A 15,811-nucleotide genomic window follows, 5' to 3' on the forward strand; every position below is an offset into this window, starting at 1 on the left:
TCAAATGAAAGCTTCCAATCCAGTTGGAGGATGAACTGACATGCTACACACTGAAGTAATCATAGAACCTGAGGAAATTCATAACTACATCACACAGTCTGTACACTAAGTGCTGAGAACATGCTAAGCTATGTGGGATGATCAGGGATGTAGACATATTAGAAATGAAGGAAATGAGATATGAGGGAAATAGAGGACTTGTGTTGGATGACTGCTTAGCTAAAGATTTAATTTAGATTTAGTGCTAAATGTAACAGGGAACCACTGAAAGGGTTCTTTGAGGCCTTGCAAAGAGAAATGCTGTGATGAAAATAGTGGGTGAGGAATATTATCCACATAACGTTTTGCAAAATGGGCTAGAGGAAAAGGCAAATGGAACTGAAGAAGTAGTGTCACAAGGTGATGAAAGCTGTTGAAGTAGAGCCAAAAGGACGTATACACATGCTATTTCTAAGAACTTCATAAGTTTTATAACTCATTTGATAGGAGAGGGATGTGGTTTGTACTTGTGATATGGGTTTGTACATGTAACAAATATAAAGGCCAAATCCGCCTATGTGCATCACCTACTACCATCAAGCCACTAGGATGCTACTTAGTTCCATAAAGTTGCAGTGTAATTCCCAAAGTTGCACTCCATAGCCTCTGTACAAGTATATGCATGTGTCTGCAGGTGTATGTGCCTCTGTGTGTGTGTGTTTCATGTTTTTCTGAATGGCTGACATTTTAACCATCCCCAGCAAGAGGTCTATCAATTTGTGACCTCCTTACCGGTACAGCCTATATCTTTTTTTTCATCCTCAGGGTTTGGTGCATGTGTTTTGAATGGATGAATGAATAGATGAATCAGTGCGTGAACAAGACCCATTTTGTTTTAGAATCCTACAATTTGAGGGGGCTCGAAGGGAACATTGGCATCATTTGGGTTATTCTCTTCATTTCCTAGATAGATAAATTAAGGCTTCAAGAGGAATCAAGTGATTTATTCAAGGCCATCAACGAGTCAGTGACAAACATGAGGAGGGAATTCGGGTCACCCCACTACACCACCTTGCTTACTATCGTCAAACCGCGTGTGTGTGTGCATGAGAATTAGTGCTGGTGTGTACATAGGCATGGCTAGTGGAAGTTTATTTAGCTTGTTTTCCAGTTCAGGGTAAATATGAGCTTTCTAGTGATGGCAGCTCTGGGGATGGTGCCTTTTATTCCATCTTTACTAATTCCTCCTCCAGCTTTTGTTGTCTGGATGGATGTCTTTGAATATACATTCTAACTGGAGGCATGTTGACTTTGTTTTTATATAGAATTTACATTTTAATTTTTATGTGTTGAGGATAGTAAGGAGGAAAAAGTCATTTTTCAATTCATTTTCTAAAAACGCCTTTGTGAGGAGATGCCATTTGAACATCTAAAGCAGCAATCGCTTTTAGAAAAAGGTTATGCATCTTATCATTATTGATCAAGAACCAGCATTTAAAAATCATTTTGCTGTGCATCTGATTTAGGATTCCAGTTTTCCTATTTGTTTTGATAAGATGACTGAGTGAAAAATTAAAAAGAATTAGTTAGCAGATCGCAGTTATAATGCTTTTCAGTTTGATGGGACTTTTAAAGTGTAATTTAAAATGGCTGTTCATTTTCAAATGAAAACCTTAAGGTTTGATGAATCTCTTGTTTTCATCTCAGCATCTGTAACCTTCTTTAACTTTGTAGCATGACCTGGGGATTTGTGCCGCTGGGCAAATATTCTAGTCCTGGATATCTGCATTTATTGGGCTTGTTTCTCCTTAGGGCTGAAGTCTCTCCTGGTGATAAATGTGGTGCTGAGAGAGTCGCAGTCACTCTTCCAGAGACTAGGGCACAACTTAGTGAACTGTGAAAGTAATGCAAAATGACAGTTAAAGTAGGGCATTCTGGTACCTTGGGGGCCTGACAAAGTGGAAGTATTTGACTTCAGATGTGCCAGACTCATTAACATAATAACATACTACCCACCCCAAAGTCTCTCTAGAAACCTCCCATATCCAGAAAGGAGCTGAGAGTAGAAAGTAGTTAGCAAAGAAGGCTCCTGAGCAGGTAAAAAAACAAACAACAACAAAACCCAAAACATTACACAGAAGTCCCTATAGTAAAGATCACGTCATTTCCCTCTCAGAAAAACATCTCAGCTCTCTACCCAGAACTTAACTCTCATTTTCTAGACTGTTCTAATAATTATATAGTTTCCAAGACAGCAGAGTGGAAATATCAAACTTGAAACAGAAGAGGAGCTGCTTTTGATATACTAATAGTACTGAGAAGTAACAATATTGAGTGTTTTATAGCAAGTTGGTGGGAGACATATGTTAAAAATTAAAGGTAAGAACTCAAAAAACACAGTGCTTTGGGGTCAGTGAGTGTACAGGCAAAACCTGCACAGTACAGTGATTTATGTTTAGAAAGGTTCTTCTAAGGAACCAATAAGGAACTGTGTGATAACGTTCAAAAAGAAGGCAGAATGGGTAGGATTTTAAATCAAAGTTTTAGTCCTTAGAGGAGAAAGCACTAAGCTATCTAAAAAACTGTGCTATCCAGGGGCTTCCCAGGCTTCCCTGGTGGCGCAGTGGTTGAGAATCCGCCTGCCAATGCAGGGGACACGGGTTCGTGCCCAGGTCTGGGAGGATCCCACATGCAGCGGAGCAGCTAGGCCTGTGAGCCATGGCCGCGGAGCCTGCGCGTCCGGAGCCTGTGCTCTGCAACGGGAGAGGCCACAACAGTGAGAGGCCCGCGTACTGCAAAAACAAACAAACAAACAAACAAACAAAAAACAAAAAAAACCCCTCTGCTATCCAGAAGTATTTATTCTTTAGGTTTTCAGAAAATCAAGATTTTATTAAACCTAAACAAAGTGAGAAGTCTGCTCTCAGTGAATCCTAGGATAAGGAATTCTAATTAGAGAAGGGATTTGGGAGAAATATATTAAATGATAGGAAAGTGACTCTTATTTACCACTGAGACAGAAAATAAAAGTTTGCTCTAGACCCATTTTTTTTTTCTAACGTCAAGATTTAGGTTTTTCAGAAACAAATATTCTTGTCTCTTTGTTGTGTTCCTGTGTTAACTTGGCTGTCTCATTAGAGATGGGGACATTTCCTAGTGAAATTAATGTGACATTTAGAGAAAATTTCCCCTCTCAAATGTTTTATGTTATTTGCCATTTAGAATACTTAGAGAGGGGATTGGAATAATGTCAAGCAAATTTTGATTAAATAAGGCTAACCAGGAGCCAATACATTCATGCAAAAAAGAAAAGCTCTTCTATTATTTCTTAAAAAGTGTATTTCTGTTGTCATTATTTATCTTCTATTGAGATCACCTTGGCAGATAATCTGACAAAAGAGATCCATCTTCTAAACAGCTGAGCTTGCCTTAGAAAACACAGCACATCAAGTCAAAGCCTGTGGCCCATCTTTTGCTCAGGAGAGTTCTCCACTCTGGATGTCTGTTAGAATTACCTGGGAAGCTTTTAAAAAAAATACTAATGCCTGGGCCCCATTCCATGCCAATTACCTCAGAATCTCTTGGAGTGGGACCTTCACAACAGTATTAAAAAAAAATTCCCTAGTTGATTCTAATGTGCAGTTAGGGCTGAGAATCACCGGCTTAAGGCATGCAAACTATTCATTAAGAAAAGATTATTTCCTTCTTCAGGGTGGTCTGAGTCTCATTGTTTGCTCTACCTGAAGTGTGAAAAAAATTTACTCTTTCAGTGCACAGTTGGGTTTGAGCACACGCCTTGAATCGGTATGAGCAAGAACACTTGATGTTAGTATACCCTGACCCATAAAAGGCCATCTATGGCCAGTTAGCTCAGTTGTTTGGATTATAGTTCTAATGAGGCCAGAATAGTGTATCCTACCCAATTAGAATAATTCTGTTGCATACGTTGTTTCCATAACGCTAACCAAGCTGCCTCACAAAGAAACCTGATACTGATTAAAGAGGCAAAAGACAATGGATGACTCAGTATAGTACCATCCATTATAGGAAAATCAGTTCTAGTAACCTGCCTCATGAACAGTACTTCTAATTGCATGAGGATGCAGCATGGGCCATCTGTCCATTATGGTTGGTGCTGGTTTGGGGAATGGAGTATTTACATTTGAAGGCCAGGACCCACGAGAATGGGAGGGGGGTTTACTCTTTTAGACTAAGAAAAAGGAGAAAGATAGGAAGGTGATAAGCTTCAATGATACTCTCCTACCTACAGTGGCAGATCATGGCTGGCTTTTCTGCCCAGGTTAACCCATCTGTATATCACAGCAAGGGAAAGAGAATTGTTAAGGTTTCCATAAGCAAGACTTTTAGACCTGTGTCCTCTTTTAACTCAGTGCCTGTGAGTGGGAATCCTCAAGGTGAGATATATTATTCCATTAGGACCAAGAAGTAGTACAGTCACCAGGGATAAATTTGTATGGTTTTGCTTATTTGCCCAGAGTTCTGGCACCGTGCCTGGAGGTCACATCTCCACAGGGCTCCATATTTGATGCACAGTGCACACAGATTGGACACCCTCATATGCAAGTCTATGTAAAATATTCTACTTGAAAACTGGCTTCTTTAACATGACAATATCTTGGGATGTTGCTCATGCTTTCCCTGCAAAGCCAGTATCCTCTTTTCTTTTACATCTGTTTCTCTATCTATTAACTTTCTTGAAAAAATGATTTAGGAAGTTTGGAGGCTGAGATGGAATGTAAGCACGTTACTCTTTTATTGCCCGAATGTGGTCAAATCCTTGCTCCTACTCAGGGATCCAGGTTCTGTAGAAAGCAGAGGATAAGGGTTTCCATCATTCCCACAATGAGTCATGATAAATGCACTTGAAATTCCCCTTTGGATTTGTGTTCCATTATGCCTATTTTATAGAGGAGTAAAATGAGACACATAGAAATTAAGTAATTTGTCCCGGTTGTACAAACTAATAATTAAACTCCTGAGTGCTTAATCAATTCCCTGTTTTATTTGTATAGAATGCTTTTGGGGGGGCGGTTAGGAGATTTCCACTTATTAAATTATATATTGTACTGAATATCATAGAAAAGCACATTTACCCAACACCATTTTTGCATTTTATGTTTGTATAAAAATCAGTTCAAGAAGTGTTTGTTGGTTGACTGACTGATGGACAACCTCTTCCAGCATTGTATTCCCCATGCACCTTCAAGTTTGCTTCCTCCTTCTGTAATTATGTTTGCAACAATTTCAGCCTCCATTTTCTTATGAACAAATTAGAAATGAACTAACCCTTTTGATTTTCACTCTCCCAATCCATTCCTTCCAACAGCACAAAAACTTACTTGTGGTTTTCATTAAAGGGGATTTTATCCTCTAGATAAAAGCAGTGTGGGTGGATATTATACAGCTCATCTTCAAATAAGGGGCATGTGGAGGGCATGGGCATGCCTGAGTAAGTACAGGGCAGTGATGGGATTTAGTTTTCTTCTCCATACGTTCTTCCTTCTTTCTCTCACCTACTCGCCACCCCCATCCCCACTTACTCTAGATACTTAGGGTCCCTATCCTGACTATTGGCTGTTTGGTGCTCATGTGGTAGTTAGATCTGCTATCACCTGTCCTGTTTTCCCCTCTACCAAATTCTGAGCTCCTTGAAACATAAAGCTGCATCTAAGAGCCTAGCGACAGTAGTCATCGGAAAGGAATGTACTATTTTGTTAGCTCGACAGCTATTGTGTTTCCTTTCCCAGGCACTTTCAGTTGAAGTGATTTCAGAAGGCCCTAAGGAATGGTGAGAATGGTGAGAATTTCTGGTAGACTGGCAGGAGAGTGGAGGAGATGTGTTTGGACATTTTTCAGTTTATACAATGGTTCAAGGAGAGTAGTACTTTAGTGTTAGAGGTAAGATCCACTTTACTGGACTTTCAGTTACTTCAGTGTTGACTTTTCCCTGTGTTCCCCCTTCTAAGGCTGCCCCCCCTTCAATCCACCCCCAACCTCTGGATGCTCATCAACTGTTAGCCCATCTCTTTCATCTGGCAGGTATTCTGCATTTGCTTTTGTAAAACCATTGTTCAGGCAGTCTGCTGTAACCAGATTAGACAGTGGTGTTTTAATGATAGGAACGTGCTATGATAGGTTTGCTTGCAAACTTCATGTTTCACATGAAAGGCTTTGGCACCCCCTGTGGACTGCCCTTCATCCCGTTTTAGGCATAATACTTGTTTGCCTTTATGTCTGTGATAAAACGAAGGCCTTCCTGTATAACCAGTGCTGAGCAAAATGTCTTAAAACAAAGGGAAGTGCAGTTTAAATCCACAGTGATTACCTTGCTTGCATTTCCATATCTATGGAATACATATTTTAACATGTTAATTATCTACTACTAATAAAAATACCTTTGAACTTCCAGTCAATTTGATGGGCACAGAATTGTGTCCACTGGGGAATGGGAAGCAATTAGTTTCTGTAAAGATTTTGGGTCATGCTGTATCTTCCCTAAGTGGTTGCATGGTCAGTAGCCAGGCATATTCTAGGGGATGTTTGTGTCAAGTTCATCTTCATCTGCCTGGGAGAGCTGCCTCCACAGAGCCCCCAGGGCCCCAAGGAGGTGGCAGGCATTCGTCAGGCTGTTGCACCACTATGGCCTTGGTTTCTGATTCATTCATTGCCTCTTGCCCAGTAGAAAAATTCCTCCTAAGCAGGAGAGTTTAGCTCTTTTCATGAGTCATCTCTGTAACCTTTTTAATCTTTTTTTCCCCCCACTGCAGACTGAAAACTATTCTTTTGACTCCAACTACGTGAACAGCCGAGCCCATTTAATCAAAAGGTATGTTGGTTTGCTTGCCTATTTCTACAACTAAGCTTGATTTAATATAAAAAGCAAAAAGATTAAGTATTTTTAATGGTGCCGTTTTCAGATTTTGAAATGAAAATACCTATCTGTTTATTGTAGAAAATTAGGAAAATTCAGAAAAGCATTAAAAAAAACTAAGTAAAAATCACTGGTAATTCCGCCACCTAGAATCACTGTCGACATTTTATCATGTTTATTTACATAACTGTATACAGAAATAATTAACAAAATAAAAAAAATTGGGGTCATATTAAAATACAGCTTTATGTGATGATTAAGAAATCTAATATTAAAATTTTCTCCTGTGGAACTTCTAGTGAATTTCAGCATGGCTGTTATTTTGACAACTTTGAAATCATTTTAAGGCTATTTTAATGACAGATAAACTAATTCCTTATCTTTAAAAAACTTTATAGATGAGAGAGGGAAAGAAAAGGTATTTGCCTAATTCAGTAAATCTTGAAATAGAAGTATTTCAAATGAAGCGTTCAAAGTTGAGATTTGTGTGAATGGTTGGTCATAACTCAGTTATCCATGGAGCCACAACGTATGTGAATACAGAGCTGAATACTGCCAAGGAAGATTTCTATCTGGTGCGGTGGGCACTGAGGTGCCCAAGGCAGGCAAGACAAGGGGTTCAGGGAGTCCTCTAAGGAGAGAACTTGTGCAGAAAAATTGGTACTGACCATTCAGATGATGCCTTTATTACTGTTTGATGCAGATATCCTCTTGAATGGTCCAGTGGTTATTCTGCAGCTAAAATTGAACTCTGTGTGTGATTGTTAAAATAATAGAAATGAAATAGAGAAGCAAGCAGGGTATGTTAGAGCTGCAGTAGAGAAGATCTGAAAATTCTATTATTTGCTGGCTCTAATTCCATAAATTTACATCACCAGAAGTGTAGGATTCGAGGAATAAACTAGTTTGTTGTACAAACAACTTTAATTCAGATCTAATTTAATTCACGATGCTGCAGTAACCCTGAAAACATGCTAGGTTTATCTGTATTGGTCTGGAATCGCTTGTGACCTTAAGTGTCAATCGTTAATTATCTGAAAATGGATAGCCCAGTATTAACAGTCATAGCATTGTTTGGAAGTTTTTGAGGGGTTGGGAGGAATCCATTTTGAATATTTTCTTGGCCTACAGAATAAAAGCAGAAGGGGAGGAATTCAAAATTATCCGACTGATCTATTAGGAGGGAAAAAGCCCTCTTTTTTGTGCACTTATTAGAGTAACCACAGCAGAAATTTGCTTTCTTTCTGCTTCAGAACTGTTATTTCATAGCTCCTTTTTTAAACTTCTGGTAAAAACAGTGACTTACCTTATCCTCATAGATCCCTTGGGCTAGCTCTGGGTACCCGGGGATTCTACGACCAGGTTAAACTAATAGCATAAGCCTGATTTTCATAGCATGGCAGAAAGCTAAGACTCCTGGGGACCCTCACCGTCTTAGGTCAGACCTGAATATCCAATGCACAAGGCAAACTGATGAGATGAAAACTTATGTTCGAACATTTAGCTGTCGGGACACATGTATTTCCACAGCAGCTTTGGGACTCACTTGAACTTCTGATTTTGATTAATTACTTTATATGTTTTTGTTTGCACACACAGACACACAAAAGGCACAACCTGGACTCAATAGGATCTCAGTGGAAAAATCTCCTGATGTTGCCTGAAATCAAAGATAGTGGCTTTTTACCAGGGACAACCTTGATTAAGAGGAAACATCTGAAAGCTCAGGGACACATGCATTTTTGCCAGGTTCTGTTTTTGGAACCCTGAGGGCTTTAGAAAACCACAAAGGCCTTGGAATTTATAGGATCAATTGAATTTAGACAAAGCACAATACCTGGAAAGACACAGGGAATCTTGTGTGCTATGCTTTTTGGGGGGACTAACTATTTTAAATGTAAAATGTGTGGAAAATGTTAAGAGAGTAGTGACTAGGTGATAAAACCACACAAACCATGTTCAAATAGCTCACAGTGATGTTTGAAAGGTGTTTTGCTGTATGTGGTTTCTTGAGGATCCATTTACATGCATGGAAAAAGCTCCTGACCAGGACATTCTGAATCTGATTATCAGTTTTAACTTTATTATCAAGTCCTTGTTTCTTTAAATGCCAATCCAATTTCAGGCCAACCTTGAGAACTTCTTTTCCTATCCATTTTTTCTTCCTCTATTCACTTTCTACCCATCCAAGGATGCTTCTTGGACCCTTCTTTTTAGCATTCTCCAGCAGTTGTTAACTGTCTTACACTCAGACTCCTTTTATTCTCTCATCTGTCTACCTAGGGTAAACCAAAGGAAAGCCAGAGGGCAAGGGGGTTCTCCTAGCACAAATCAAGGTTGAGAAGGGTGAAGAGTAGATCTGGAAGGGTAACGGAAGATATATGGCACATTCGCCCATAATCTTCTGCACTGAGTAATCTAGCAATATATTTCTGTAGTTTTTTTTTTTTCAGAATGTCACCTGTAACCTGCAGGTATACCCAAGGTTTATGTCAGAGTCCAGATTAACAAGCCAAGACAGTTAGGATTTTTTTCTGGATAGATTTCCTTCCTGCTATGTTTGTTTCCTTGCTGTCATCTCAGCAAGGAAAGCCAGCAGTGCTACTTTGTCCCTGCTGCAACACTCTTTCCTCATGCCAGTTTTCTGTGCTGCTGTCTGATACCTGCTTCTGCAGTGCTTTTTGAGCAATATCAAGCAGTGCATGTGGCTATAGCTCAAAGAAAATAAAACAGGAAATGAACATGGTACTGAAGCAGTGTGGGGAAAAAAATGAGCATTGGCTCCTAAACCATGCGTAGTGCTTTCCTTTTCCACCCAAATTGTCCTGGGGTTTTGCAGCACCTGGTATGGTGCCTTGTCTATAACAAATGCTGGTACATGTTTATTGAAGGAATGGAGGAAAAAAGTTGAAAAAAACGCCTCAGCATTTTTCCATTGAAAACTAGCATTAAATGTTCCCTTAAACCTGCAATTTCTGTCCTTTTGTGTGCATTAGAATCTCCTGGGAGGCTTGTTAAATGCAGAGTCTCTAGCTCCATCCCTGGAGAATCTCCAGTTTTCACAGGTTCCCAAGGTGATTGTGATACAGGTGGTCTAGGAACCACTCTGGGATCTTCCTTATGTTTCTTAAATATAGTTTCCCTTCTCTTTTGACTTTCACTCTTTTCTCATTCTCAGAAGGTATTTCCTGGGTATGTGGTGTGACCTACTAGGAAGATAAGACCTGTTTCCTTTCAGATTTTTTTGTCTTTTGGAAAGATTTCTAATATTTTAAAGGGTAAATACGGGTCAGAATGTTATTAATGATCATTCATCAAGAATTTTATGAGTAATTATTGTGTGCAGAATCTTGTTCTAAGTTTTCTCAGACAAACTTGTCCCTCTGTTGGCCACCAGAGCAAGTAATAGAAACATTTGTATTTACAATACCATTGCAAAAAGAACCCTAATTTATTGTCCCACAAAAGTTGGTTTACAAGTCGTTCATCTACCAAGAAGTACACAGGTAATAAAGCAAGTGGAATCAGCATTTTTTATGCCTGGCATAAATTGTTATTTGTTTTGGGTGAGTGGCCGTTTACCAGGCTGTTTTACAATTTGCAGCATCTTACTTACTGTCTTAAACTGCCTTACAGAAATCCATTCATTAAGCCACTAAATGTCCTTACAGGATGAGAGAGAGAAAGTGGTACTTAGAGAGTAAGTGGTACTTAGTTTGTCAGATGGGCAAACTGAGCTTTAAACAAGTTAACTATTCTAAGGTTTGGGGGAGGGGGTTAATACTCCTTGCTTTTTCTTTAGAGAATATATGACTTATTCTCTCCTTACCAGTCCCTTAAGTCCTAGTAGCCAATTCTTCACTATTTTATTATTTCTCTTCTTTCTACCTAAAAAACCAAAAGCTCCGAGGTGGTTTATAATATTTAGATGCATATAAAAACGATGATCAAAAATTTAAAAGACAGATCCAAAACCAATTACAAGAAGCTAAATAGAGATCCCTGGCATGTAACTCACTGCAATTAAACATTATATTTTCCTTGAAGCTTTTGAGAAGCCAAGACAGAAAGGTAAGTATACCAGAGCGTGTCATTCTCATTTTTTAATAAAGGAAGGATACACATTTGACAGGAGAATTTTTTTCCTGTCCCTGAATTTTAGAAGAAATTAACATAGTGGACAATGTCTGACTATAGTTTATAGAAGATATAGAAACATTATTTATATATACATTTCCTATATCAATCCTATAAAAAGACTATGGGCATAATATTTAATAGTAACTCAATGAAAGCATTACCATATATGGAAGTAATGATCATATTAAACAATAACCATTTACTGAGCATTTGTGTATACCTGGTACTTCATGTGAACTATCTCATTGAGTCCTCAAAATGGCCTCTTGAAAGAGGTTTTAGCAAATGCATTTTATTATTTTATTTTTTTAAGTTTTTTCTTTTTCTTTCTTTTTTTTTTAAAATTGGATTATAGCTGATTAACAGTGATGTACTTAGTTCCCCAACAAGGGATTGAACCTGGGCCCTTGGCAGTGAAAGCATGGAATCCTAACCACTGGACCGCCAGGGAATTCCCAGCAAATGCATTTTACAGACAAGGAAGTCTAGGCACCAAGACATTAGCTATCAGGCCCAGGTTCCCATAGATGAAGTGGCAGATTATGGATTATCACTTGTTCTAATGACTCCAAGTTCAGTGCTCTTTCCACTACAGTCAGGAAATCTAATATGCTACAGGAATAGAGTTTAAAGAACCTAGAGCAGTGGTTCTCACCTGGGAGTGATTTGGCAAAGTCTGGAGACATTTTTGGTTGTAACTTCTGGGAGAGGCACTACTGGCATCTAGTGGATAGAGGCCAGGGATGCTGCTAAATATCCTACAATGCACAGGACACCCCCCCAACCCGCAACAAAGAATTATGCATCCCAAAATATCAATGGTGCCGAGGTTGAGAACCTTGCTCTAAGGAATGGTTAATTGCATTGTTCTTATTCTACACCCCTCACCATCGTATGTCTCAAGCAAGTTTTAGCAACTGCTGAAATGCAGTCAATTCAGGGTTGAATTCTGTGGTTTAAGGTAACAATTTTGCATTGTGGATTAAAGAAATTTTCACATGCTTCAGATAGCAGAAATGCAGGTCAAAAAATTATTTGTTATAAAAATGTAGGAACTAGTAATACTATCCAGGCAGGTTTCCTTTCTCCTGAGGTGCAGGGGTGCATGTGGGCAGGACCAGATTTTTTTCTAAAAAACAAACTTTGAATCTGTTCATGCTGTGTGATTAGTATTTACAGGAAGCCTCCAAATCTGTGCCATAAAACTAGAGGTGGTGACACACTTTAAAGCATGTGTTTCCATTTGGTCTTAATGACCATAAAAGACTCATAAGATGATTGATTTTTGAATAGGACTGCATCCTGGTGGGTCCATAGGGCTGAGTAGCTGCATGACATAATTTGGAGGAGCTGAGTGAGTTGGCCTATTGAATGATTTTAGTTTTAATACAGTTGATGCTCAGTTATTCTTTCTGAAAATAATTAGCAAACAGGTCAATGCTTCACCCCCTTCTGCCCTTCATTTTCTGACAATTATGGCTTTCCAGTTACTGCCCTTTTGGTCTTTTCCTTTTCATATTCAGGGCAGCAAGCATTCTACATCTAGGTTGGTCATATGTTAAAAATCTGCTGTGATTTCCTTTTGACCAAGTGTGGAGATTGACAATGTAGCCATTGTGTCCATGGCATAGCTCTTCATCGTATGTATTGAATGTTCTTATCAAAGCTTCAGAGAGCCAGGCCTGTGGATGTTCAAGGTTGAGCAGATCAAGCGAGTTTGCAGTGTCATCTCCACAGGGCTCCCTTTTCAGAGGTAGAGTAGGTCTGTTGAGACTTGTCCTAATTCACAAGTGTGCCACTCTCCCTTGTTGAGACAACAACACATTTTCTTGAGTATGCCTTTGCAGCTTCCTCACTGACTAGGGAATGGATTCCCCATTCACTAGGTATTTCAGATGCATAATTTATGGTCCATGGTGGAGCACAGCTGCAGATTCTGTCAGGACACACAAAGTATTAGAAATAGCAGATGGGGCCTCTATGGATGTACCTAATGTATTGTTCTCTATTTCGTGAGAAATGGTGTGGGGATTTTGGGTAGTATGCTTAGTGCATTGAATGGTGGATTGATTTAATAGGTGCAAGAAAAATTTACACACAAAGTCTTGAGCTGCAAGTTGCCATGTTCTTAGCATAGCTACACTCACAGTTTCCTTAGAGTTCACTCTCTGGTTCTCACTTTTGTCTTACTTTCCATGCGCGAAGGCTCTCTTCTTCTCAGCTCTTACCTCTCCTCTTTTTCTTTGACTCTGTCCCTCAACCTCTCTCAGTTAAAACTGACCTGAGTTCTCTGATCCTGATAACCCTTTCTATTTGAATTGCATTACCTCAATTTCTTCCACTTTCATTTTCACAGTTGGTTAGTAGATATCTTTGGAGGGGTAGTATACATAGTGTTTAAGGGTCCAGGCTCTGCAGCTAGACTGCCTGGGTTTGGTCTTAGATCTGCTACATTTTAACCAGCTATGTGACCTTGGACAAGTTATTTAACTTCCATGTGCCTCTCTTTTCTTCACCTGTAAATGTGAATATTAATAGCACCTGTCTCTTATAAAGTTGTGATTATTAAAATAGTTAACTCATGTCAAGCACTTAGAACAGTGCCTCATGCACAGTAATCCCTCAGTAAACATTAGCTGTTATTATTTTAATTTGATTATGTAAGAAGAGAAAAAAACCTTCTGAAATGATGATATTTTTTGCAGGTGGTTGTTTCAGAGTTGTAGCTTCTTCCGCCTCGCCAGTAGTGATGCAATGAAGATAAGTGAATGAAAGTATTAGCTGCATCAGCATCCAGTAGTGGGAACCTCTCTACAATGTTAAGTTCCGTGATCTTTAAACAGAAATTTCTCCTCCTCCTGCCCTGTTGGACAATCCAGTTGCTGTTGGCCTCACCACAGAGCTGACATCATCCTGGCTCTGAAAGAGTTTTAAAAATCAGATCTATCACAGTTATAAATTATCATTCTTTCTTTAACCCAGCAGCTCCACCTTCAAGGACTTAGAGGGCAACAGCCTGAAGGATAGCGGCCATGAGGAGAGTGACCAGACCGACAGTGAGCATGATGTCCAGCGAAGCCTGTATTGTGACACGGCTGTCAATAATGTGCTGAACACCAGCGTGACCTCCATGGGATCTCAGATGCCTGACCATGGTAAGGGCTGATCGGCTGTAAGTTGCAACCATAGATTCCAAAGAACCCAGGATGTTTGGAGGCTCACTGCATTACTTTACTGTAATGAGTGTATTTTCCTACAGGGTTTTGAGATGTCCTGACACCTGTCCAGACTCTTCTTCACCCTCCATGAGTGGATCCCGTATGATCATATAACGTTCAGGCATTTAAAAAGCCAACTACCTATACATATTGTATACATACTCATCGATCATAACTGCACTGCACACATAGGAAATTAACAGATGCCTTCTCACTAGGAATAAATGCCTCTTTTTGCTTTAGTACATGAATTGGACTGATCAGTTGAGTTGCAGAGAGCACAGCACTTATGACACCAAAGGGGTGAGTTTTATTTCCATATCAAGTTGGTTAACTTTACCCAGAAAGAGACTCTGTTCTCTGACCACAGATTGCATAATCTTTACTGAGGAGAGAGTACAAAACTTCCCATTTTGTCTATGGGGCTGTGATGCCAAATCCCACTAGCTACCATGCAAATGCATGCCATTGTTCATAGGAGAGACCAGGGTAAGAAAACATGGCTGACTTAATGTAACATTCTGTGCATGTCAAAAATGCCTCAAAGCACAAGTCAGGAACGGCATCCTCATGTATGAAGAAGAGTCTATTTTTGGGAACTCAGCCACACATGCTTTAGCAAGAGGAGCCAAGCATAAACCAGGGTATAAAAACATTAGCAGAGTTCAGCTAAGGCAGAATGTTCAGATGGACTTGAGCACAAATGTCATTTTCAGTGTTTTACTGATGCAAACATGTTGGACAAACAGCCTGTCTTTTTCAATTAAGAACTATGAATTCAGCTTGGTGTTTAGGCTCAGTGAAGGTTCAGAATGCTTGGCTATGTCTTGAGAGAAGCTAGACGCAAGCTCAGCTGGAAGCCCCACTGCTAAATGACTTAAAGATGAGAAAACAAAATATGGTGATTATGTGCTGGTCTTCAGCTGTTTCATTTCACTGTAAACATCATTAAATGCTTTTGTTTTGGTCTTGTAAATGAATCCAAAGGGGAAAAAAATGTAAGATCCACAAAATAAAATGTTTTCTATGGAGAAAAAGTTAGTCACTGTAGATTCTATTAAATTGTTTAGTCCATCCCCTCCCCAGCAGATCCAAGTGTCAAAGTCTATAATATATATGTCACTACCGATTATGCACTGCTGCCTTCTCTCATTGGTGAGTGGTGCCATCCGCAGAGATACTATACTTTCTGGGTAATCTTACTAAGACTAAAGATGAAAAAAATCAAACATTTATATAACTGAAACAGAGGCTATTTGATTCCCAGAGGATTAGCAGCGTGTCACAGGATACAGACTGATATGTATCATTTACTAGTCTTGTGTCTCAAAGAAATGCTTTTTCATTTGTATCAGGAAGGGTTTTAGTTAGATGCTCTCTAAAATGAAATGACTCCAGGAAAAGAAATAGTCATAATTGATTCTCACTTTGTGCCTGGCTAGAACAACATTTGTTTTAGTTTTTTGTCACATGTCTCTAGGAAAATAGTACCAGTGGACTGCAGCTAATTTTTCTGAGTGTTTCTTACAAAAGGGATGTATTGTGTATAGATACTGTAGATTTGTAATAATGAGACTTCTAA

At 39.2% G+C, this 15,811-nt stretch overlaps 1 protein-coding gene across 3 annotated transcripts in view; it reads left to right on the forward strand.

Moving 5' to 3' along the window:
• Nucleotides 1-15,811, forward strand: part of PCDH19 (protocadherin 19) — a 113,297-nt gene that overhangs the window by 51,345 nt on the left and 46,141 nt on the right. The window contains exons 3-4 of one of the 3 annotated variants that reach the window (XM_030840545.2): nt 6,768-6,826; nt 13,994-14,166. In XM_030840545.2, the coding sequence (XP_030696405.1) occupies nt 6,768-6,826; nt 13,994-14,166 (232 nt within the window). The remainder of the gene's footprint in view (nt 1-6,767; nt 6,827-13,993; nt 14,167-15,811) is intronic. The other 2 variants (XM_060292604.1, XM_060292605.1) reach the window with 2 other exon arrangements.

This window comes from Globicephala melas, chromosome X (assembly GCF_963455315.2).
Source record: "Globicephala melas chromosome X, mGloMel1.2, whole genome shotgun sequence".
NCBI lineage: Eukaryota > Metazoa > Chordata > Mammalia > Artiodactyla > Delphinidae > Globicephala > Globicephala melas.